Genomic DNA, 25,425 nt, shown 5'->3' with positions numbered 1-25,425 from the left:
AATAGCCTTGAAATAGTTTGACAATGGGGTTATAAATAGTGGTTAGTCATTTAAAAACAGAGATTGAGTTATTTTCCCCATGGAAAAAAAATAGTAAGTATTCAAAATAAATAGCTTTTTTTTCCTAAACTAATGGCCACATATAAGATCAGTGCTATAAAGTCCATCATATTTGAGAATAAATTCATATTTGAGAATAATCTTCAAAGACTCCTCAAACATATTTTTAGCAGGCAAATTCAACACTGAGAACATTTGAACACAATAACCATTCTGCAGGATACTTAAAATTTTTTGTTTTCTATGGAATAATTCTGTCAAATTCTTTCAAAATATTCTCTCACATTACAGATAAAAGTTTTAAGGTAATGATCACCATAAAAAGTAAGGGCTGTAAGATTTTGAAGATTAATGAAATAAAGACAATACTTATGTGTACTTATTTAATTGCTAGCTCATCCCCTGCATATGTATCATGTCTATTGCATCAATTTTCTGGAGTAGTGAAGCACGTAAGCATAGGTGTTAATTACCCTATTCTTCGTAAAGATAATTTTTTCCATTCGACAATAATATTGGCTTTACTGACAGCTGTCAGAATATTCCATTAAGATCTCCAGAGGACACCAAATGTACACTTCATCATGTGACACGCTGGGTAATGTAATATTTGAGCATAGTGATGGCCATCCAAATTACGTGAGTAAATTTCACTTGTATATTCCATTACTTTTGCAGAAGAAACTTGAACATTCCAAGTTCAATTAGAAATCCACCACTATTTTAATTTGCTTCATTCCACAATTTTTAAATTTTTTTTAATCAGATGTGTGTTGTGTTTATAAGTTGATAGGCAATTTTATTTCCTGAAATCTTTACTATGCAGTTTTAATTCTATGCAAATTCCTGATGAATTGATTAGCCCAATAATACCTATGCGAGGCATAACAATTCTCTATAATGACACAGCAGAGCTATATGTCGCTCTGAGCCACTGATATTTATGTACTCCCAAAGTAAGTACCAATTGCTTTTTTGGAGCTCTTCCAGTACTCAAAAAAGCAACCTAACTTTATTATCATTAAAAGCAACAGCATTATATTTCACTTGTCTCATCTTTGTGAAGATTCAACTTTTTTTTTTTCCTGGTGATTTAATTTTCATCAATATTGAATCTCAAATGTCTCATGAAAAGGATTCAACAGAGATAAATGGAAGTGCAGGAACCTGAACTTTGATTCTAAATTCAAAAACTTCTTCACAGTACTGCCTCTATGTCTTGACTAAATATATAATGTTCACAGTGGACCAGCCAATAAATCACTACTATTTTATGCTTGATTATCTATTCTTTTTAAAATCCTGTAAGTAAGCTTTTAACACTTTCAGCTAAAGAACCGTGGCATAAAAACTTCTGCAAAAATCCTAAGGTTTACATGAAGACAGCATAAAAACTATCCATGTTCTGAGGTGGATCACTTGTAAAGTATAAGTGGTTTTAATATCCTTACTTCAAATTGCTTAGCAATGAAAATTCAGCTATAGAGCACATTCTTTTGTTGGTTTACATTTTGTAGTTGTGAAGCAGAGATCGCCACGTGAAAAAGTGCTAAAAGTAGCACTAGGCATTGAGTTAGTGGCTCAAACGAGATTTAAGAACAAATAAAAGCAGGAAAAGAGTTTCATTACCTGAATTTTGATGAATAGGGTACAAACAAGGAATCATTAGAGAGCCTTTAACCATCATCTAATAACACAGATTAATAAAAAGCGGCTGGGAGAGCTGTAAGAAAATACGTTACCTTTAATTTTATGAAGCCTGTTAGAGCAGGCAGATTTGTGTCACAGGTTGTACTGTGTTTGAGCAATTTCCTGTATGTCTGCTCTAAACATGCTCCATTGCTGTGAATTTTACTCATGGGAATATTTAGCAATGTTCACATGTTGTTATTATACTATTAAACTAACAATGTCTCATATCTTCAACAGATTTCAAAATGCAAATTGAAGGTGGAGAAAGCATCAAATCTTATGAAAGTATGTATGTACTTTCATATAGTACTTGGCAATTTCTATAGGAACATGGTGGCCTGGTGAGTCGAGAATCCTGCTCTCGTGGTTGGGTTGCTTTGGGCAGTACTGACTGCTTCCCATCTATGGCATTTGCTCTGTGTTTGCTTTGCAGTGAGAAAATAAAACCTTTTATCTGGAAAAAGGAACAGAAGTCTAACAGTAGCTCAGACTGAAGAGTAATGGGGGGAGATACAAAGAGTTTTGGTGTTGGGAAACACATGCGGGGGTTAGAAAGCTCTCTTTTTTCTTTTCTGCTTATTTATTTATGTATTTATTTAAAATTTTATTTTTCTGTTGAGAACACTATGCTTAAACCAAAATCTGAAATGATATAATTTCACTACAGTTTTCTCAAACGTTTTAGATGCTTTCTCATAAAGCCACCTGAGAGGATTTTCTGGGAACCAGAAATAATTAAACTGCAGAATTTTTGCACAGACTGAAACCTAATGGTGATATTTCTGTAGATCCTTTTAATATGTCAGCATGCTAGAGCATTAATTCCTTAACAGAACTAACTGCAACGTACTTTTTTGTTAATCAAATGAACCTAACAGATTGGTTATTAAAAAACAGTTCAAAATTAAGATTCCCAGAAAGACGACAAAGTATTTAATGTATATATTTAAATATCTAGCTAAAAAAACCCAACCCCAAAACCGAACCAAAACCATATGCATCCTCCCCTCCCCCCAGACAAACAAAACCCAACCACCTAGAGAGAACAAACATCAAACCAGCTACCCAGAAACTGAATTTGGGCCTGCAGACCCCTTAGGAACATGGAAATTTGAATTGAATCTGCCTGTCCCATAGAGAAAATACTATTCTGTAAACCAACCTACACTATCCTATGAAGAAACCTTTGAATGCAAAGGCTGCTGATCCAGCAGGATCCACCAGTACTAATTTCCTCAAAGAAATTTAAATGTTAAATATTAAGAAGTCGCTATCATCTGAACTAAACTTGACTGAACAGTTTAACTCCCATGTTACCCAGAAGAGTCAGCTATGCTGTTGGGGTTCTGGGTCTCAATGAGCAATCGCTGTAGCTTCCCAGAATAAAACTGCCATGATAAAGAGCTGTGAAACAGTACCAGTTGCTTTGTGACAGCAGGATATTAATGGAAATTGTTGCCAAAAAAGAAAATGAAACAAGACTCTAATGCATTTGTATTTCTGGCATGATCTCAGAGGAACTGAAGAACGGAGAATGGGGAATCTTTCCAGCTGTCAACAATAAAAAAGAAAAGAAAGAAAAAGAAAGGTATTTAGAAGAACTGGTGTGTGGTTGGAAATACAAGTGAAGAAACAAGTTTTGTGGCCATCTATATACTTCTGGATGACAATTTCTGGTGGTTTGTATTATATAACTTTTTTCTCTTGATGATTTGGAAGAAACAGCTGTGCTACCTGTGTAGATGGACACAGCTTCAGTTGCTGACAGTACACTTTTAAAAGTTTGGTTTCTAGCCAGTCTCTTGAGTCCGTTCCTCAGATTCGCTTTACAAGTACAGTCCCTCACCAGCCTTTCTGCATTACCAGAACCACCAATTCTCAGTCTGTTCACACACATCTCTCTCCATAATCTCATCATGCTTTCAAGTCAGTCTCGAATCAGAAACCCAGAGTCTTGGAAATTCCTCCTTTTCTTCAAGGCTGTCTGGTTTTCTCTGCATCCTTTTCTCCAGCTGCATAGAGCACTCACAAGTATAATTGACTGGCCTTATGATGTCTACTAAGTTAATAGATTTTAGAATAAATAGCTGTTCTTTAACTGGTTTCTGCCTAGTGCCTGCTTCACACCACAAGGAGACAAACTATTCATTAATATCTAATTAAATTTTGCTACGTTTTTAGCTGAAAAAGATAGGGGAGGAAGGGAGAAGAGATTTGGAAAATGCAGAAACATCTAATTAAAATTAAAACAATAATTATCTCATTTTTGAAATGTTGAGCCATTTCATTTGAAAAATTTTTAAGCAAATACTTTCACCTTTCATTTTGAGGATTTGTGCCTTTTTTTTTTTACCCACACTAAAAGAAAGTTAAACAAAAAGGTTGAAACTTAACATAAAAAAAAACCAACCCGCATTTTGCTTTAGATTGAAGTAATTCATATTGCTCTTCCTAACCAAATTTGCAAATTGAAAAAGTCCAAACTTCTTCTTTCATTTTACATAAGCCTTACCAATTGCCTTTTGTTTTGTTTTGTTTTGCCTCCATGTTACTCCCTTTTGCTTTTGTAGCAAGTTTTCAGCTACACTGGAAATGGAGGTGCCAGGAGTTGATGAAACTTGTATGGCAGGGTCACTAGGATTTATATGCACTCCCAAACCGTCCCAGTCCCCATCCTCATTCTCAGCGCGTGATAGAGTAATTCAAAGCCATCATTTACCACTTCAGCTCTAACTCCCCAAACTCCCTTCTCTTGACTTCGTAAATTATGTTTTCAGAAACCTGGAGCTCACAAACTTATGAAGATCTTACACCCTTTCATGTTCGCTAGTCCCTATAATCGACAGACTTGTGTCAAGCGAAACAATTATCCACCTGTTTGTGGGAACAAATATTAACAAACATGCTCAAACACTGTGTTTTGCTAGGCAGGACATTTCACACTTCATTACAGTGTCTATTAACTGAGGAGTTAGGCTGGTGTTTGGTGTGCAAAATTCCCACTGATTCCAGTAGAAAAAGTGATCTGTAAACCCCCAAAGAATTACCATGGCCTATACATTACAGATTTAATTAATCCAGTGTGCAATATTAAAGTCCAGATTTCTGAGTTCTCCCCAAATCATGTGAATTAGCAGTTGGGACTTCCCATTTTATGATATAGTAACAACTGTCCCCCAGGTTTGGAGATTCAAGACCAAGAAGGATGTTTCAAAATAACAAGGCCATAAATCTTTTTCTTAGGGAGTACTGAGACAATACTGAACTTTTCTGTTGTTGTTACGAATGGAAGTTTTGGGGCATGGTAGTTCACAGTAAGCCAGTCCCTCTTTGGCAGATTTTGAAAGATCTAGCAGCAGAGTAAGAGTCCCTAGCTTTTAGGGTTTTGGTATATATAAGGCTTCTATACCCACACATTGCTTTTTATTATTTATAAAAGGTCATTCTCATTTTCTACAGCGTTCTAGTTATTACTCCTAAATTAACAGAGCATCAAGGACAAGGAGTCGTCTCAAAACAATAGATACTAATTTGCAATTCTCTTTCCTTTTGATTTACTAGATTTTTTTCAGATCCCAGATATGCAAGGTAAGTACCAGCTATCACTATAATCATAAAGATGCTGTTATGTGTCTGCTTGTATGTATGCATCTATTTATTTATTTCACAAATCGTTAGACCTGACCTGAATAAAAGGAGCGAAAGCCCAATTACTGAAAACCACACTGTTACAGCCCTATGATATCCAACACAAATGCATTAAATAGAAAGGAGCTATTGTACAGGAGCGACATGTAAGGCAATACCTTGGTGGGGTGAGGCAGGGACTGAGGAGAGCTGAATGACAAATAGCACCCTACGTAGATGGAAAAGGTCACTGCAATAAAAGCAACCTAGGGAACTGGGAGCAAGTGCAGCATTGCTACCGACTGGAAGAAAACACGGAATCCAAACAAACGGAACAGAGCGAGAGATGCAATTTCATTCATGTGTGAATGCCACAGATTGAGCTGTGGAAACATTTGGGGAGCTGACAAAATGGAACAGGATTCCCTCTATGCCTTGATGTCAAGATATCTTGAAAAAGTAAGCATTCACTCAGGCCAATAATTAACTTCTACAAATATTCAAAGTCCTCAGCTTTTCTGTGTAAGAATCTGGCAGAAAAATAAATTACATATATTTCTAATGTAATAAAGAAGGCAATATTGTTTGGTTGATTAGCTTACATGAGAAAAATAACCCTCATCTGTAGTTTTAGTATGTAATTATTACAAACACCATAGGAATTACAAACAACAAAGGAACTGGTCAGTTCAAGACTTGCACTCAAACTCCTTCAGTTCCTGAATCTTTAGGGCGGCGTAAGCCAGCTATCCACAGGCAATATCAGGACAGACATGATGCAAATAAAGAGCATCACCACAGACAGAACCAAGCTGGAATGCCATGCTCAGCTCTGAATGGATCCCACAACATCAAAGCCTCTGAACATTTACTCGGCCTCCCAACATAAACCCCATGGTGTGCACCTCCATCACACTCCCTCTACAGGCAACATTTGTAAATCTGCATCAAAATAAAGGAGCTGTTTAATGGAGCACCCATATACTTTTATTACATTTCCTCTGTAACAGTGGCTGCACAAGGTTGCTGCTAAAGTTGAAATTGTAAGAAAGACAAAATCCTGGTCTACAAAAGCATGCCTCAGCAAAACCCCGCAGAAGATGCAGTGATGCAAGCAAAGGAGTCCTCTTTACAACATGGCTTAATCCATTTGAGGAATTGGATTAGGAAGTAACAGGAGAGCATATTTTGCTTGGGTGAGCTGTATTTTCAGTGGAGGGTTTCATCAATAAAGCTATATGTGCAAACCCTTTTAGTGTACATATTCCCAGAAGGAAACAGGGCTGTTACAGGGAAACAGAAAGGAAAAAATATTCAGAGTAAAATGACAGAGTTCAGATTTCTTCCTGTTTATGCTGAAGGGATATGAGACATGCATGGGAGAACTGTCAGGCAGAGTCTAGGCATGAATTGGGGGCGGGGGGGGAAACCACCGGTGAGAATAATTTATAACCACCGAGAAGTTTCGCCAGCGATGTGGTGAGTTCTCCATCTCTTGTAGTTTTTAGAATAAGATTGAACATCTTCTGAAGGAAAAAAAATCCCAATTTATATTGATTTCATCACGCTTTATATGAAGATAAACTCAGTTTCTAAAGATGTTAACGTGATCAATAGATTACATATATTTACAGATTTGCCTGATAAGATCCTAATATTTATAAGCATATTAGAAATAGGTATTATATGACTGTAAATCTATTGAAGTAATGCTATAACCAGGAATAATAATTAAGCACTAGATAAACTGACAATTTATCATTTAAATAAAGCAGAAGTGTATGGCTTTGTCTTACCAAAATCAGGAAATCTGTAAGACAAGATATTGACTCAGATGAGAAGTATCTTCCTGCCTTTAAGTATTTGTTACAACACTTATTTGGATTTGTGGGGAGAAAGAATCAAGTGATTAAACTTTTTGTTATTACAAAACCAACCAAATACATACCCCACAGAACTTCCTGTGCACAAATACAAAGAATTCTGAAAGAATTATATCCTAAATTTTAGGTTCTTGATTTTATAATCTGTGAAGCACACATGGCTTACGTGTGCTTGATTCTTCACTTTGAATCAGCTACCAAATTGTGTTGGTGACAGTTAAAAACATGAAACGTTTTCTAAATGTTGCCTTTCCCTATAAACAGCTGCAGAATCCACTACAGAAGTTGTTTGGACTACGTCATAGCCAATGAAAAAGGAGGTGTAGTTCAGAAGATTCAAAACTCTGTATCAAAGGACAAAATTATTAGAAAGCCTGAGAAATTCTTTCCCATACAGAACAACTTGCAGCAGAGAGCATTAGCAAGAACAATTTTAGACTTTTCTACACTCAAAGGAAAAAACACACAAATAGCATCTGTACTCAGCATATGAAAGAAAAAAAAGAGATGGAAAAGAGTTACTCTGCTTATAATTGTAATATCCCCAATGCCTTTCAGTTTTCAAGCAAGGTGCCAAGTCTAGGCACCCCCATTTTCTTGGCACAATGGCATGGAGCAACACTATCTAGTCTTTAAGTTTCAAATGCATGACATTTATTGGTGATCTCAAACCAGCTGCTAGGAGACAAAATAAGGATCGGTAATGAGAAAAAACAAGGCCTGACTGGCCATAGTAACTAAGTTGTTTCCCAACCATTATGGTAGATATCAGGAAACAGCAGAGTAACATGCTGGAGAAAAGGAACCTTGGGAAGTTAGTACCGCAGCTGCTTTGCTGTGCTTTTATCGCTACAGAGGCTGCCAGTTTACAAGCCTCAAACTAAAATGATGTAAAAGCAGCTAAGAAAAATCTCTGCAGCTCTCAAAACCATGGTGAGCTTAAGAAAAATACAGAAACAACAGAATTAGAATCTGTTCTCAATTCTATAGCTTTTTGTAATGCATTATCATTTTTATTACCATAGAACATTCTGTTTGAGATATGTTTGTCTGTTATGATTATGAATTCATAAATTAATAAATACAATGTTTCTGCGATATCTTAATATCTAGAATCATGCTTTCTGGCTGAAATTCAGACATCTGCTGGCATTGTCAACATATGCTACACGGATTAGCAGCAGCAATAATATCAGTAATATTTGCAGCAACATGGAGATAATACTGAAGAAAAAGTACACCCTTCAGTTTCAATGGGAAAACATAGTTCATGCTGTTCCCTCCATTGCTAATTCCAGTCCAAAGCTCTAAAATTAGACTCGAGATGCAACAGAATTAGAATGTGACTAGCCACTAAGGATTTAGAGAATTTAAGTATTAAAAACAAATTGGAAAAAAAAAATCTATTTAAAGACCTTGCTGCTAACTATATACACTGTTTAAAACAATATGCATAGAAAGACACTATTGCTTAAAACCTCAAAGCTAGGAGCCAGTCTTCATAGAATAAACACTAGGAACCAACAGGTCTTAGTTTCTATTCAATCTTATCTACTGTAACAGAGAAACCTTTACTGGACATTGTCACCTGCTGAAGAGAAGTCTCTGAGAAATATAGGGTGGTTTATGCTCTTCAGCTTCATTAAACATTAAGGCTAGAATTCTTCAAATTAGTGTTGCTTTCTTCTACTTCTGGGGCAGCACATAACAGCCATGGGTGCCAAGGTAGAAAAAAAGTCTATAGCACTGAAATTCTCAATAATAATAATAGACCCAGAAACAAACATATATCAGTACCTCTTAATTTGGAAATAGAAATTAAAATAATAATTTGCAACTCTTTTTTTTGCATTGTTGTAAAATGTCATCAGAAAAAAATTGCTTATGGTATTCCAAATGAAAACAACACAACAAAAACTTTCTGCAAAATTAAAAATAAATATTGATCAAGCATCCTATGCTTATTTTCTGTGCAAGTGTGTGGGCAAGACCTCTACCACCTACAATGACAGTATATGAGCAAACCATGTTTGATGACGCCATACTGTGTGGATCAAGAAAGAACACCCATGGGCTTTGAGTCACCACGAGAAAGTTGTTTTGAATCTGAGCAGAATTAAATCTCACCATTTTAATAGTCAAAACTGGGAAACTACAAAACCTCTGAGAGCGTGGAATGAAGTCATCTGTACCTTGTGTTGGGGCTGCACAAGGAGCTACCACAAACCTGCTCGCTAAGTTCTGGCCAGCCTTGTACCGTATAAAGAACCTGTACATCTTCCACACCTCTAAAAGGTACTAACTGCTGAAATTGTTATGGTGGATATTTTTGAGCATTTCCAAGGATACAGACTTTTCAGTCTCTCTGGGCAAACTGTTCCAATGCTTGATCTCCCTTCAGGGTAAAAATGTTTCTTCTTACGTTTAAACTGAATTTTCTATGTTTCAGTTTAAGCCCATTGCCTCTTGTTCTATCAGTGGACACCACTGAGGAGAGCCTGTCTGTCTTGTCGTTACTCTTCCCCATCGCGATAAGACCCCCCTGAGCCTTTTCTTCGGGCTGAACAGTCTCAGCTCTCTCAGCCCCTCCTGGTGTATTAGATGCTCCAATCCTTTGATAACCTTAGTGGCCTTTTACTGGACATGCTCCAGTAAGTCCATGTCTCTAGTACTGGGAAGCCCAGCACTGGACCCAGCACTCCAAATGTGTCTCATCAGTGCCGAGCGGAGGAGAAGCACCACCTCACTCCATCCTGACGGCAGTGCTTGCCTAATGCCGCCCAGGGTGCTGCTGGCCTCCTTTGCCCCAGGGCACATTGCTGGCTCATGGTCAACTTGTTGTCTCCCAAGATCCCCAGGTGCACTTCAGCGTAGCTGCTTCCCAGCTGGTCAGCCCCAGCATGTACTGGTACAGGGGGTTATTTCTCCCCAGGTGCAGGACTTTGCATTTCCCCTTGGTGAACTCCATGAGATTCCTGTCAGGACATTTAATGCTCTGTATTGAGCCTGGTTAATTGTGGAACTGTTCCTCCAGCAACCCAGCAACTGGATATCATGCTGGGACAGCTATGCATGCCTAGGTTTCTTATCTACAGTTTAAACCCATGTCTTTCTGGCAATAAGATAAAGGTGCTACCTACTGAGATATCCAAACTCTTTTATTTAGTCTCTTAAGTAAGCCAAAGTCAATCCCTTCTGAGAAAAAAAAAAAAAAAAAAAGGGCTATGGATTCTAGATTTTTGTTGTTGCTACTTTATTTTCTATCATGTAAGTTGGCAGATACAGAAACTACTTTCTCCATTCAGTAGGGGGTGATACTTAATCATCTGAAAGAGATGTAATTATTTTTCTATAGGATTCATTTATTTCTTAAAGATGACTACCTTCTGTATGGGTTTGCATTATACACTAGAAACTGGAAATACCTGTTTATTTATGCCAGAGTGTAGAGGGTTATAAAACATACACTTCCAAGCACTCCCAGCAGAGGGTCTCAAAGATGACCTCCAGCTATAGTGCATTAATGAAAGTTCTGGCTTCCTTCAGAAAAAAAGATTTTTATATACTAGATTAAACTGCAACAGGTAATATCTATTGAACACAGGAGATCCTTCTAGATATTTATACTGAATATAATGAATATTGATATTTTACATAATAAATTACCACAAACTACAGTCATAAGCATAAGGAGTCTTATTCTTATTCTTTATTTCAATTCTAACTCACAAACAACACTAAACAACAACAATTATTTCATTCAAGCCAACCTATTTCTCCATCCCCCTCTCCTTGCTGCCAATAACTGCTTGTGAAAAAAATCAAAGCAAACCCTGTCTTCTAAGCAGCGTCCAAACTACTCTGTGAGCAAATATTGTTACATTGAGCCAACTGCTTTCTATTACTGTCTCTGAGCATGTTAACACTGAAAAACTGGGCATGATCCCCCTTCCAGTTAAACTTCAGTAACTTCTTGGGAATCATGACAATATCTAATGCACAGTTTAGAATTTTCCCAAAATCAAAATACTCCGACTCATTCTGCATCTACTTTCTCATTGTTAGAATGGATGAAGATGATGAATATATCCAATTGTGGATCCATTATATCAAAAACTACTGTGCAAGTAGGTATATCCTAGCTGTTTTACTCAGGTTGAGAAACAAACAAACAGTTTTTCTGTTGTGATTCCAAAATTTGGTTTAATAGGAGTAAATCCTATAGAAAAAAGTAAAGGCAAAGGTGCTGGCAACAAAAGCTCTTATCTTTTTTTTTGTATGTAATATTGAAAAACAGCCTGTCATATTGTACTATGATTGAGGCCATTAAAATGGCATTCCAACAACATGAGTCACCTTAAATTACCAGAAAGAAAATACATACAATGTATACAGGAAGAAGAAATAAACCTATTCTTACTGTTAGCTGTAAGAAGCCATCCTAGAAAATGGTGTGACAGGAACTGACCTTCTTTTAAAAGGGAAAAAAAAGATCCACTAACTTTTCATGGATAAAAGGTCTCATTTCCTCCTATAATATTTGTGTTTTTCAAAATACTATCAGCAGGTGCACCAGATTTCAAAAACCTCTTGTCCTTCATCACATATAATTGTGCTGCATATTATATTAAGAAATACAAGCAGAGGAATGTAAGTGATGGGAGTTCAATTAAACACAGCATAATATCTGTTGCATAGAAAATGATTCTGCAACTGAAATCAGGTTCTAATGAGAGAAAAAAGGAATACATTTTCACATATTTTTAATTACATAGAATTTCCTCAAACATGATTTTTAATAATATATTCCATTAGGTTAACATCATATTTAAAGAAAGTGCATTTTCTGATTTCATTTTAAGTCTGATTTTGAGCAATTATTGTGTCATTGTTCTGCAGTAGAAAGGTTGAATTCATTTACTGTGTGGTTATGCTAGTTATGATTGATGTCGCTTCTCCAAATGATAAACCAATCACCCCAATGATGTAATGCCATTTTAAGAGTGCTATAATCACATTTCTCTCAAACTGGAAGCTCTGATGAGTTCTAACAAAGATTTATTGTAGATTAAAGGCCTTTATAATATCAACAATAGATGGCTCATTTGATGGAAGATTTGATTAGGTAATTTTTTTAGGCAAATGAGTTTTCCAGATATATCAAGAATGGCTATTGTGAAGGGCACAGGGCAGTACATGTGGATGACTATCACCTCATATCCAAGAAGACTCATCTTAAACTTGTTGAGGAGCTATCCTGTAATTGTAGAGGTTGAAGCAAGCATAAGTGTAGAATCAGACAAACAAGAGAACACTTATTATATAATGTAATCAGTAGGAGACTTCTGCAAATATTTCATCTTCAGCATGTACTTTGCAGACTGTGATAGAAAGGTTTAAAGAAGAACCTAGAAAGTGCTAGGAAATATTTATTAATGATCAAAGATTATCTGGAACCTAAGCCTTAAATCTAAATATCTTCAAATCTTCCTTTTTAACCCAACCCCAAATTTAAACAAAATATTTAAATTTATTTACTCTCTCCCAAATGTCTAGATCTATGTTGCTAAGTTTCCACAGGAACCAAATGAGATTTCAACAAATATGTTAAAAAATAGTAATTAAAAAATCAAAGCATGGTCCACCTTTCCATATCATGTAGATGGTAAAAGCTGCTCTGAAAATCTTTCAAGAATAAGGATGAGCCACAAAAAAAGGTGAGCTTTTCCAATTTAAGGTATATGTCACTATCTGTGGTATTTTCTTATAAACTCTCTAAAGGAAACATTGTGAGAACTACAGAAAAAAATGAAATCGCCAGCAAATGCTTATTAGTTTCCAGAGGATGTACTAAGTCCAGAAGAGCTCATGCTATAGAACACTCTCAGTGGTGATCAAACAATTATGCACATGTCTATGGTTAAACAAAAAGCTATTTCTTATACCCTGAGAATTAAAAGTCTGTATATATTATATGACTATTTATTAAAGAAGGAAATGGAATATTTGGGGGAAAAAAATGTTAAAATGTAGAATGAACAAATCAGCCATTCATAAACAAATCAAAGCATATCTGAGCATGCCAAAAAGGTTCCTTGGGTCAGCCCATAGTAACAAGTGTGAAACACAAAGCTTTTAAGGATATAAAGAAACAATGACTATTATTTAAAATGAAACATAAAGAGTTCTTCCAGCAAATTTTCAGATGTTGCTTTACTGTGACTTCCTTCATTTGGCTTCATATGAAAAGCCACGCTGGCTCACTCAGTCTCCAACAGCAGCTATAAATACCAAGTACCAAGTATTCAAGTATCCTCAAGTCTCTTTTTTTGTTTCACATTCCCTGACCTTGATTTTCTTCTACTTAGCAACCCTCATCGCATCTCTCTCCCATTTACTTCTCCCATTCCCTTTTATACCCTTATAAACTGTTTGATCCACCACATCCTTTAGACAGTGTTCTCTGTTTTGTTCTTTATTCCTTTAGTTCCTCAGTTTCCCTATTCCTTTTGTTCTTCAGTTGTCAACATTCACCTGTTCCTGAGCTCCGAGATGAAGCATGCATGCCCCCAACAACTTGCTCCTGGTCCATCACTAACCGGTGAACCAGAGCTGCTTTTTTCCATTAATACCACTTTACAATTCTCTGCCCTGAATCTCCTCTGCCATTTTATTGCCCTGTTACTTGGTCTCACAAGGTCCTTTTGTGATTCTTCACAGTATGATCTTGTCTTTAGCTTCCTGCCATCAGCTACCTTTCTTACCCCACAGCTCACCATCTTCTCCAAATATCTTCATGTCCCATTAAAATTCATTGGGGAGCTCCAGCTTCTGTTTACCATCTTTCAAATAACTACTTATCATGCAGGAATCTTCCCTCTTACCCTACATTAGTTTAGTTTCCTTAAAAGGACTTAGTGACAAATTTTGCTGAGACCCTTTTGAAAATACAAAGACTCTTCCTCAACAAGATCACTCCTATTCAGAAATGGCTGACCCTTCCAAAGAACTCTTAAAAGTTTCTAAGGCAGGATAACCCTTTACAGAAGCTATACTGACTCATCAAAGACAGATCATATCCACTTTTTTTTCCCATTTCTATGGTTTCTATTGAGTTACTAATTAACAGATTTTGAGGTCCGCAGCTCCCCAGATCCACCCTTAACCTCTTAAAAAACTCCTCAAAACTGGTATCATATTTTCCGCCCTCAAACCTCAAGTACCAAGGAAGCAGGCTCAATCCCTGAATTATTATTTCTTTGTGCAATTGTATTTTAACATATCTGAATGGATCATAGAGTTAAAGGATAACTCAGGATGGACGTAACCTGAGGAGGTCCCTAGTCCAGCCTCCTGTCAAGCAAGGGAAGCTCTGAGGTCAGACCAAGTAGCTCAGGATTTTAACCAACCTGTTCTTGAAAACCTCCAAGGACAGAGACTGCACAGGTTCTCTGGGCAACCTCTTCCAATCCAATGCTTAGGGAAAAGGCTTTACCTTATATCGTCTCTGAATCTTATGTTTCAACTTCCACTTGTCTCATCCTCCCTCCATGCACCACCAGCCACTGGTTAAAGGGCATCATTCAAGTGTACTGAATGCACCCACAAAGGCCAACAGTTCCACACCACATACCATCTCCAATACCGTTCAGTTATGTATTGTTACAAGAAAGAGCAACCTTGAGCAGATCAGAAACTGCTTATAAGATATAAACTTATAGTGCTTAGTTAAATAGACAGGAATTGCACAAGAGATATCTATGTTCAAAAAAAAAGCACAAAATAAGGAGCTATAATAGTCTTCTTTTGTTTTGCCTGTGCTAGGGATTGCATCTTCATTTCTCAATTTTTGGCTGTCAAAATGAAAAGTCAGCATCTGTCAATAAAAAAAAAAAAAGAAAGAAAACCCTGACCACTACAGATTATATGACTGATAGCAGAGTTGCAAACGTTTTAAAACAGTGACCTGAAAGACAAGAATTAATTTGCTGAAAAATAGCATTATCTTAGTTAAATGTGACATTGGGAGTATAGAATCAGACAGATTCTGAAACAAGAACAGATATAGAATGGCAAAAGCAACAAATATTTTTAGATACAGAACCTCATCACCTACGAAAGATATTGGACTAGCCTATGCAGAACAAAGAACCATTGTGTGTACACCTCGATTTTACAAGATGCATCAAAGAGCAGGAAACCTACTTTAAAAAATAAATCTCTCTGATGACAAGGATTCAATAATATTTTTTTACACTACTTATAGCAGTCCTAAAACAAAAAAGCTCTCTATAGTAAAATGACAGAAAAACATATATGATGTATGGTGTTTCCAGAAAAGTTTCATTGAAATAAAGCAGTAAGATTTTTGTTTGCCTCATTTCCATATATGCTCTCAATTTTGTGGTGATGTAAGAACACATTTGCAAAATAACGCATAAAACCGGCACAAACGTGTCACAAACAAACTCCATATGCTTGCAATTTTCTTACCACTGCTGGAAGCCTGCTGTGGCCCTGAACACGCTCTTAGCAGATATGAATTAGGAGAGAACTCCTCATCAGGATTGGTGTCCATGATTTGATGGGACGTATTGCTGTCTAGCAATGGCATCTGGCAGCTAACTGGTGGAGGATTATGAGAACTGGGCAGCTGAGCAGATGGGAGAAGGCTAGACGAGGATGTAGGTGGAATGGGACGACCTGGGAAAGAGGACACAGGGATCAAAGATCAGCAATGAATGTAATGAAAAAAACCAAACAGCCAAGTAATTGCACTGTAACTGTCCATCGTTACATATGATTACTGCTGCGCAGAGCCACAAAATCTCTCCGCTGGTACGAACTTGTCCCTTTGTATCATATTGAAGGCATTGTCAGCAGCTATGTTGTGAACTCATTCCAAAAATCTCTCCACAGCATCAGCTTGTAACTCATCAGGTGAACCGACGCTGGGTGAATGAGAGCAACCGCACACCACTGCATCGGAAGCAGCCCGTTCTGCAGGAGCACTGAAACACACAGCAGCCAAACTGAAAGGCCCCAAGCTGCATTCTCAGATGCTGCAAAATGCAAGTGCATCAGCTACGTGTTTTACCAGAAGAATTTTCACAGCAATACGTTTTTTGGCTAAATAAGACCAATGAGAAAGGGGACTATAATGAGTTGATTCCTGAAATTACAACACGTGCCTGTAATCAGCTCTTAAAATAATGGTGGTGGTCTGATTTTTTTTATTTTTTTTTTTACCAGGGAAATTGCTCCAGTACAGGAATCTATTAGAGGCATGTAACAGGAACCATATGAAGGCTACCTCCAAGCTAAGGTTCTTCCTGCGTTGTTGCAGATCTTTCCAAAATCACCGATGGATGGGACAGGAAGCACAGGGGACAGCAGGACTGAAAGGGAATTATTCCATTTGTAGAGATGGGCTAAACTAGAATATGGGTTGGAAACTCTAAGCTTTCCTGTCCTTTCCCTCTCATTTCATTCTGCAGGGACAAAATTTCCTGTCTAGCTCACCAGACAGATTAATTTCAACTCTGAAACCTGATCCTTAATGTGTACGATACACCTCAGCCCACTGTAACAACATATTTTTGGTCAACTAAACTAGTGGTATCAACTCAACAAAAAAACCCCATTCATACTTTTTTACTCTTTGCTTTTGTGAACTTTCCTCTCATAACTTTATATCAATCCATTCCATCAAATGCACACAGATGAAGACAGGTTTGGGGTTTTTTTTGCATTGCCTATTAGAATATGACCAGTTGTAGGGATGAGAGGAAGAAGAGAAACACGCATTCTAATCTCTGCAAGTTTATCTAGTGCATTGGAGAAATTGTTCATGAATAATTTAAACATAGGAAAATATGACCTCTGCGATACTGCCAAAGCCTGTGAGGCAAAGAGAGATCTGCTGCATACTAGCTACAAATGTTAAAACGCAGCAAAAGTACGTGCAATGGTGCATCCTTACTTCCATCATTCTTAAAGAAATAGTAGCAGAGCAAATACACACTGGCTTTCTCATTGTCAAATGAAGTTACATCTTCATTTTTGGAATCAAGAACCCCTCACTTTATAGGAATTACACTAAGGTTTATACCATTAGGTAATCTTCTAGAGTCACACATCAAATTCCAAAGGAGAGGAAAAAAAAAAGAAAATCAAGAAAATGAAAAAATTCCAGCCATCACATATAAACTATATTTGAGGAGCAGCAATCAACCAAAGGTACCCATAGAAACTGAAAAAAACCCTTTCACTGCATGGTACCAGCAAACAGCATGAACTACTTTCTTACCTTCAAAAAGTTTAAAATAAAATAAAAACCTGGAGATAGGCAAATGACTATTATGCTTATTTTTTGTTATATTTTTAGGACTGGATAAATTGATGAAAAAGACTAAAAGACCAAGTTACCATACGACAGAAATGGGTTTAAGCTACTCCATAGTAACTCCCATCTACTGTCTTTTATGCTAGAGAAAATTCAATATGTATTGAATATTTTTGTTGTGGACTTGCATTTATGAGGAAATAATTCTAATATTGATGACAGGAATAATTACTGTTATTATTCATGATTATGCTATTCTTATGAAATACTACAGTGAATATCCTAAACATTCAAGGGAAGTGATTGAGCAAACCCAGTTTCTAATTATTTCTTTGCAATGCGTTGGAAACAAGCAGAGAGGCTGACGTTTGACACACCTCAGACAGGAATGTGACACTGTGCCCATTGTGTGCATTTAATTTTCACATATTCTGGCTCTGCTTCAACATTATGAAGTTAAAAGGAGCAGCTTATAAATTCAAAATCTGCATTTACTGTATCATATGAAAATATTACTGTATTATAAAAATGTTGGATGTGTGAAGTGATGAGATGAAGGGAAAAAGATTTTGCCTTCTGTGTAAACTGCATCTGGTATTTCAGAGAAATTTAGGTACCTTTTTGCAGAATACATTGAGAGAAATGAAAAAACCCAAGAATTCTTTTGCCAGGAAAGCTAATCACATTGTTACTTTCATGAAATAATACAGCCCAATTCCCTGAAGACAAGGTAAAACATCTAATTACTCCAGCTCTGTTTGTAGCTTAGAGGAAACAGAAGGTATCAAGTTGTTAAAATGTTGCATTATTTCGGTGGGAAGTTGGCTCTTGAGGAAGATTTGTCCATAAGCACATGTTAATTGAAAAACATAGATGTCTGCGAGTCATAGAACCTATTGCCAACCTGTCCTGTGACTAGATTTCCTAATAAGTTGCCAAATTTGATTAAAACTTTTCTTGTGGTTGGGGCATTCTTGATCTTTCTGTCATGTTGATTTCTGGCATCTACTAAACATTGAACTCCCACTACAGCCTTTCCTTCTGCAGTAGTGGGGCTCTAGTAGAGCTGCTTCTCTCTGTATGGCTCTCCACCCCCACTCCCCGAAACACACAGGAATACCTTACGACACCCAACCTTTTGTAAAATTTGGTGGGAAGTGAGTTGAAAAATTACTGAAGAGGAACAGAAAAAGATACTATTAAGCTTTGTTGCCTTAGGAAATTAATGTAAAGGGTAACTATCTGCAGTACCACAGTTGAGAGAATGGTTGTGAAACTACCGAAGAGAATTGAACGTATTGCAGTTAGGCTATAAAGAGCATGATAAATGCAATTTATTTGTTACTGTATACTCTTAAGTTAGAAATAATGGGTTCGATTCATACCGTTGAATACTAATATCTTGGTCAAATAAATTCAATGTATTATTGTACCATTTAAAATAACAGACTAAGCTTTACAGGTTTTATAAAACTGAGCTTCTTGCCAGACCCATTAATGTGTCTGCAGATACCTTAACAGTTATATTTTGAAACCCCCCATCTCTTGACATTATTCTAAATTTCCATCACTTCACAATGGGACTTGCAATAATACCCTACAGTATCATAAAACATACTGTGATGTACGGTAACATCAGTATTCTACTACATTGCTGTTTTCAAAAGTTAAATCCATAATGTAAATAGGATTCTGTACAATTTGCATCTACTCTTCATTTATTAATATGATAAAGCGTCTATGAATAAGATTTTTATCTAGTTGTGCATTGACAGAAACCCTATGTAATAGATACTTACTTCTATTGAGAGCAATAATGTTACTGTGTAACATACCCAAAGAAACATAAACCAGATACAAATGCTAGAAAGAGAAACCAAAGTCTAAAAGCTGATGTATTACAATTTCAATGGTAAAAGTTAATATTAGTTTTTCTTCAAATATCTGTTCATATGCATGTTCATACTGTGTATACTCATACATGGCAAATACTCATACAGATACTGAATACAGTATTTGTAAGCCATTTTTCAAAAAAAAGCAAGACAAGAACAAAAAAACCTTTTTCTTTTTTTCCCCCTCATTACTTTCTCCTGTCATTTATCTTATCTTACTACTTAATAGTGAAGGAAAAAACTTGCTAAGTCTCCTTCTGGAGGGCATTCTGATTTGGGATAGCTTCTGGCTTCCATGCCACTTGGAACCTCATTCTGCAAAGGCCTTTTTTACCCTCTTATCACTTATATTCCCTTTTTTCCCCTAAGATTATATAGCAGACAGCATAGACTTATTATTTCCATTTTTTCTTTTTAACAAAGTCACATCTTTCTTCAGCAGCCCAGGCACTTTTATGAAACCATTCCTCAATTACTGCTACACTTTTAAGCCCCTAAGGCTTAAAATCTGCCATAGTATCAACATTCAAAAATCGTGCCACGCTTGTAGCTGGTAAGGATGCCACAGCTCCACAACCATCTTCCGAAGACATCCACAAAAGCTGAGTATGCAGGTCAGACATAGGTGTGAGGAATCCCTTTATTCTCCTTGTTAAGGACAGCTTCACAGCCAGACAGAGGCTGAATAAGGCACAAGCTTACCAGGGTGAACCTGCCATGTGTGGTCATGGTATAATGCGGCAATGGGGCGACAGAGCAGACTGTCTCAAGCCGAGACACTTACAAGACAGCTAAGAAGAGTTCTGTTCATCTTAATTACAATAACACATTTTGGAAAGAGATACTCTGGTTGCTGTTAGCCTAAAAGACCAAAACCTATCGGGGGGGGAGGGGAGTCTGGGGGGAGATAAAAAGGACCTCCTGCAATCAATCCTGTCATTAATATATGTAAATGAAAGACACAATCAAAGAAGAAAAGCAGGCTGCTTATCAGTTACTGAAGGCATTTTGCAATGCGCTTTCCATACTCCCCCTTCTTCCTCCTCCTGCAAAGGACCTGTGGAGTTTTGTGGGTGAATAAAGCCCTTGTGTGCGTGAAACCCTGGCCCCTACTTTCCACCATGGTGCATGACAGGAACAAACACAACAAAAATCATCAAAATTTAAGAATTTTGACACATGAGCAGTTACTGTGTAAATATGCATTACAAAAAAACAACTTGAAGAGCTGTTAAGTAGCCTTTCAGCTAGCTGTACTATAGTATAGTATTACTACCTAACAATATATAAGAAACATAATTGTGTCTATATTTATATAAATATTTATATATTTAAATAAATTCACCCCCACACATTTAGATAGATACACAATCACAGAATCACAGAATCGTATAGGTTGGAAAAGACCTTTAAGATCATCGAATCCAACCATAATAATATCCAAGCAAGATTATTTTAAGAAGTCTAAAGGACCAATTCAGACTCCTTAAATAGCCATTTTGCCATTAACTTTGTCATGGGGAAGATCACAACTTGTTTGTTGCCATCCTGCATTCCTAAGTTATCCACTTCAATATAAAAACTTATTTTGTTAGAAAAGATCTGAATCCCAGAGGTGGTAAATACAGATCTCAAAGCTTAGTTTACCTGCAATGGAATTCTCAAGCTCTTCCCATCAGGAGAATCTCACTTCTAAGGTTAGCACATGTGTAGCAAAAATCTGTGTAGATTGTTCAACCCCAGGCATTTTCAGCATGTCACACTGAGAATTTCATATACCTAAACAGCATATCCTCATTGATACATTACATTTATGAAGGCATCTTCCTATGTGTAGAGGCTCTTATAAGCAAAATCAAGTTTCAATAGCTTTAAACAGCTGGTAATCTTCATAATCAAGAGGTTTTGATATAACTATTTTGTACTTCTCTAAGTTAGGCTACCTGCTATTCATGCAGAAAATAAACATAAATGATCTGTAAGAACTACAGTTAGTCACATATATTACTATCAATAAAGTCACTTATGTCTTTGTTCTACAGCTCTGGTCATAAGGACTAGGACTCAAATAGAAAAGACATACACAAGCCAAAAACTCACTGTGCAATCCTCAACACATTAGATTGCAGAAAGAAGGGAAACTTTAAGGTAACTGTTCTTTTTAAAACAACTGTTTGGAAGATGCAGTAGCATTCAAGTATTAATGCAGGAAGCTAGGGAAGTAAAAAGTAAAGGAGATGAGTTGTTTCTACATAACTGATGGCATCATAACAGAAAGTGTATGGCACTTAATTGGCAATTAAGATTTTGACATTTACTGATTGAAGCTCATATTCACGTTACACCGATACAAAGTATAGAACCCTATATAAAGTAATCCCATAAAATTATGTTAGTGACTTAAATGATAGACTATCATTAGCAGCAGTTGCTGCGTTGCTCATATTTACTAAAAGGCTATCTAGTAATGGCATTGGCTGGACATTAACTAGAGATGATAAAAGAGAAGGATCAGATATCCCCCTCCTTTTCTCCCTTACTTCAGGAAATGGAGCTGGAAAGCCAAACGGAATCAATACAAGGAACATAGCCAGCACCCTGGCTGTCCTATGGTTCTATGACCCTGCTCGAGGGGTAACACACGCACCAGACACATTCTCACTACATTTCCAAGTCAGCCTAACTAAAGCACCTACATTGTCAGCAATGTTAATTTCCCTTTAAGGAGCGAGAAACGTTGCTAAATGTGTCAGGAAACAACTAGATAACGGTAAGATGCATGTTTCTGCAGTGCAAAGCACTATAAATTAAGCAGGTGGCTGATGAAGGTGAAACTTTCCTGAGGTATAGCACATTCAGCAGACTCTCCTATTGCTCCTCAGAATAACTGCCTTCTGCAAGAAAAAAACCTGTCCTTCAAATATTTGTGCAAAGCACGTCTTGCCAATGGGCTGGGCACTCTCAAGCAGAGTCATTTTTAATAAATTAAATATATATTGCCATAACTGGCATAAGGAATATAAATATTTTGTATTTGATGAAATTACTACAGTTAACTGACAACAGGAAAAATCACCCATTTTCTGTATAATAACAGCATCTATTATTTTTGTAGCTAAAATGGCATTTGTACTTCAGCGCACTGGAGGCCAGTGGGGAGCCCCAGCAGGCAAAGCTTTTCTCAGGGGAGAAAGTCATTTTCCCCCAGAGCTAGGCAGCCTCTACTGCCAGCTCCCAGGAGAAAGACAAGACACACCACCTAACAGTTAGCTCATCTGGCAAGTAGCAATGCTAATTTATCTGGAAAGAGGACTCAGTTAGCCCTTCATTCATCTGACTGCATTTCAAGTTGACAAAACAAAAGCCCAAAATGAAGTATGCAAGAAAAAGAAGGAAAGAAATCTGACAATTTGCGATCATTTTCTTCAGCATCAAGTTGCTTTCTGTTGCCTAAACTCCTGTTGCAGGTTTTTTTTTTCTAAGGCAAACAAGCTTCAAAACAGCAAGGAAAAAAAAAGATATAAATCAGGATTTGGATGATAGAGAGTTATTACTGAAGAAAGGTACTTCCAGAGCTTCTGAAGCTCCTATCTCTCTGAAAGCAACAAATGAACAAAACCAGCCAAGCTAAGAAAAGTGTTTTCACAGAGTCTATTTCATAAGAGTCAAAGGAGAAAAAAGCATGGGGCTGATGTTCCTGCACAGACCTGTTTATTGATGTTTTTAGGTATTTCTCTGCATCAAAAAGGATAGTCGGAGCAACTAAGGATAAAGTTGATACCATCATATCATACGAGGGAAAGACAGAAGGTGGCTTTGAAACCATTAAAAGAGAATGCCAAAAAAGAGATCTAGACACAGTAAGTCATCATCTGTGATTTACATAACAATGAACCAGCGAAGACAAATCAGTACTATGGGTTTGTGTCTTTCCCATTTAACAAAATGAACGACACCCTTCGTGCCTCGCTTAGTTTTTTCAAAACCTTTGTTATGCAAAAAAGCATAAAACCCGAGCAACAGCATGAACAGAGTGAACATAATTTTTTTAAAAATTATGTAACTACAGTATAGGCAAGAACATGCCCAAAAAGGCAATTTCTATCAATGTATAAGAAAGATTTGTATCTTTGGTCAGTAGCTCCTCTGAGAGCAGAACAACAGAGCCCTGCACAGCACACAGAGAGCCTGGTTATGCCATTTTCACCAATACTTTGTAGATTCTGCTCTGCCAAGTAAGAAACGGTGGAGCCAGTTGTGGAGTGAGATGTCTGTGTCTACAACTACGTCTTTGCAGACTGCGTGTGTGATGGGTTGGCTACTGTCCGCTCTGCTCCCTGGGGCTGCCTGGAGCTACATTCTTTCAGAAGGAATTCACTTGGGCCCCTGAAGCCCTGAGACCTTTATTTTTTGGGGGTGGGTTTTTCATTTCCAGGTGGCTGAAATGTTGAAAGGCTCGTGTTGCAGTTCTGCACAGCAGCAGGAGCTGAGTGTCAGTATTGTAGAGGCACAGCTCCATCACACCATCAACACATGAACTCCTGTTGCATTCAGGGTGAGTGAGTGAAATTTATGTTGGCAAGATCTCCAAAGCAATACTGAAGCCAAACTTAGTAGAAGCAACATCCATTCCCTCCCCTCTCAAGCAGGCAATGGAACTAACTCTGCTCTCAACCACACCCAGGTTTCCTAGAGCCTTTCTGTGAAACATCAAAAAGCAAAATCAACTCTAAGGAGACCAAAGCCCTCAGCAAAAGGGCACTGAAGAAATTAACACATACATGCCAAAATCTCTATCTCCTTTATGAAAATATGAAACACAATAACACAGGATGATCTGATGCAGCATAAAATACAGTTTTGAAAGATTCCTAAATTCACATTGTACAAGCAAAAAAGTGCATTTCTTTAGAGAACATATTCCTAGAAATCATGATCTTACCTGTGTAGGTATAGCTTTTTAATAGTCTAGAAGTTAAAATGATGTTTAAATAAAATTATCCTAAAACTCAAAGCTATTTCTTCTTAGGTACATGTTATAATTTATATTTACATTTCCAAGCAATCCTACATGGGTGGTGGGGGTAGAGATAAATCAAGAAAATCCCGAACAAAACAAAATAATCTTAGATTTGTCATGACAGTAATGCATAAAGTCTCATTGGTTTAGCACTGTTGTAGTTCTAGTTAAATTCTGCTGGCAGGACAAGAAATGGTTTATAAGGTATTAAATGTGATAGAAAAAAAGAAAAATTTTAAAATGGCAGCCAGTTCCTGTTACAAAAAAAGAAGAAAAAATCCAATGTTAAAATATATTCATATTTAATATGTTCCTCTTCCCTGTCCTCTGAAGGAGAACCATTTACTGCACACCCAGGAATACAGGTTGAGAACTGTAGATAACAGAAAAGGAATGAATGAAGAAGAACCAGCAAGTCCTGGTCTCTATTTTTTATTATAGATGCATTCTACAAGCTTGTTCAAGTTTTGTTATCTTCCTTAATCCATTTGAACTCTGTATGTGGTTAATATTTCCTGAAGTACTCTGCATGTGTAATTCTTGAATATGAAAATCACTGTACCAATGCAAGATACTATCATTACTAAAATCTATGCAGAAGAATAAGACTAACTTGGAAATCAATCACTTATCTTCTGACTTTCAGTGTTAAATGTTAAATTAATTTTCCTAAGCAATCCACCTACAAAATATATCAGTTTTATGGAATTTGGATATTAAAAATAAGTAGACCGTCATGACTTAAAAATTATCTAAACCAATTCAGTTTGTAAAGGAATAATTTGCTGCTGTCAAAAGCTAATGTCACTTAATTCTTGTCTTGTTAAATCATCTTATGCCCCTTTCTTTTTTAGTTAAACAAAGATAAATAATAAAAACAATTTACAGCTAGATGATGTTAGG

General features: G+C 36.8%; 1 protein-coding gene across 7 annotated transcripts in view; it reads right to left on the bottom strand.

The window, feature by feature from the left end:
* TENM2 (teneurin transmembrane protein 2) overlaps nucleotides 1-25,425 on the bottom strand; it is a 547,147-nt gene that overhangs the window by 223,685 nt on the left and 298,037 nt on the right. For 3 of the 7 annotated variants that reach the window (XM_075509417.1, XM_075509418.1, XM_075509419.1), the window contains one exon: nucleotides 15,756-15,965. The exons of the other annotated variants lie outside the window; for them this stretch is intronic. In XM_075509417.1, coding sequence (XP_075365532.1) covers nucleotides 15,756-15,965 — 210 coding nt within the window. The remainder of the gene's footprint in view (nucleotides 1-15,755; nucleotides 15,966-25,425) is intronic. 7 annotated transcript variants of the gene reach the window in all.

Source organism: Mycteria americana, chromosome 8, assembly GCF_035582795.1.
Source record: "Mycteria americana isolate JAX WOST 10 ecotype Jacksonville Zoo and Gardens chromosome 8, USCA_MyAme_1.0, whole genome shotgun sequence".
Lineage (NCBI taxonomy): Eukaryota > Metazoa > Chordata > Aves > Ciconiiformes > Ciconiidae > Mycteria > Mycteria americana.
This window is presented reverse-complemented; position numbering and strand designations above follow the sequence as displayed.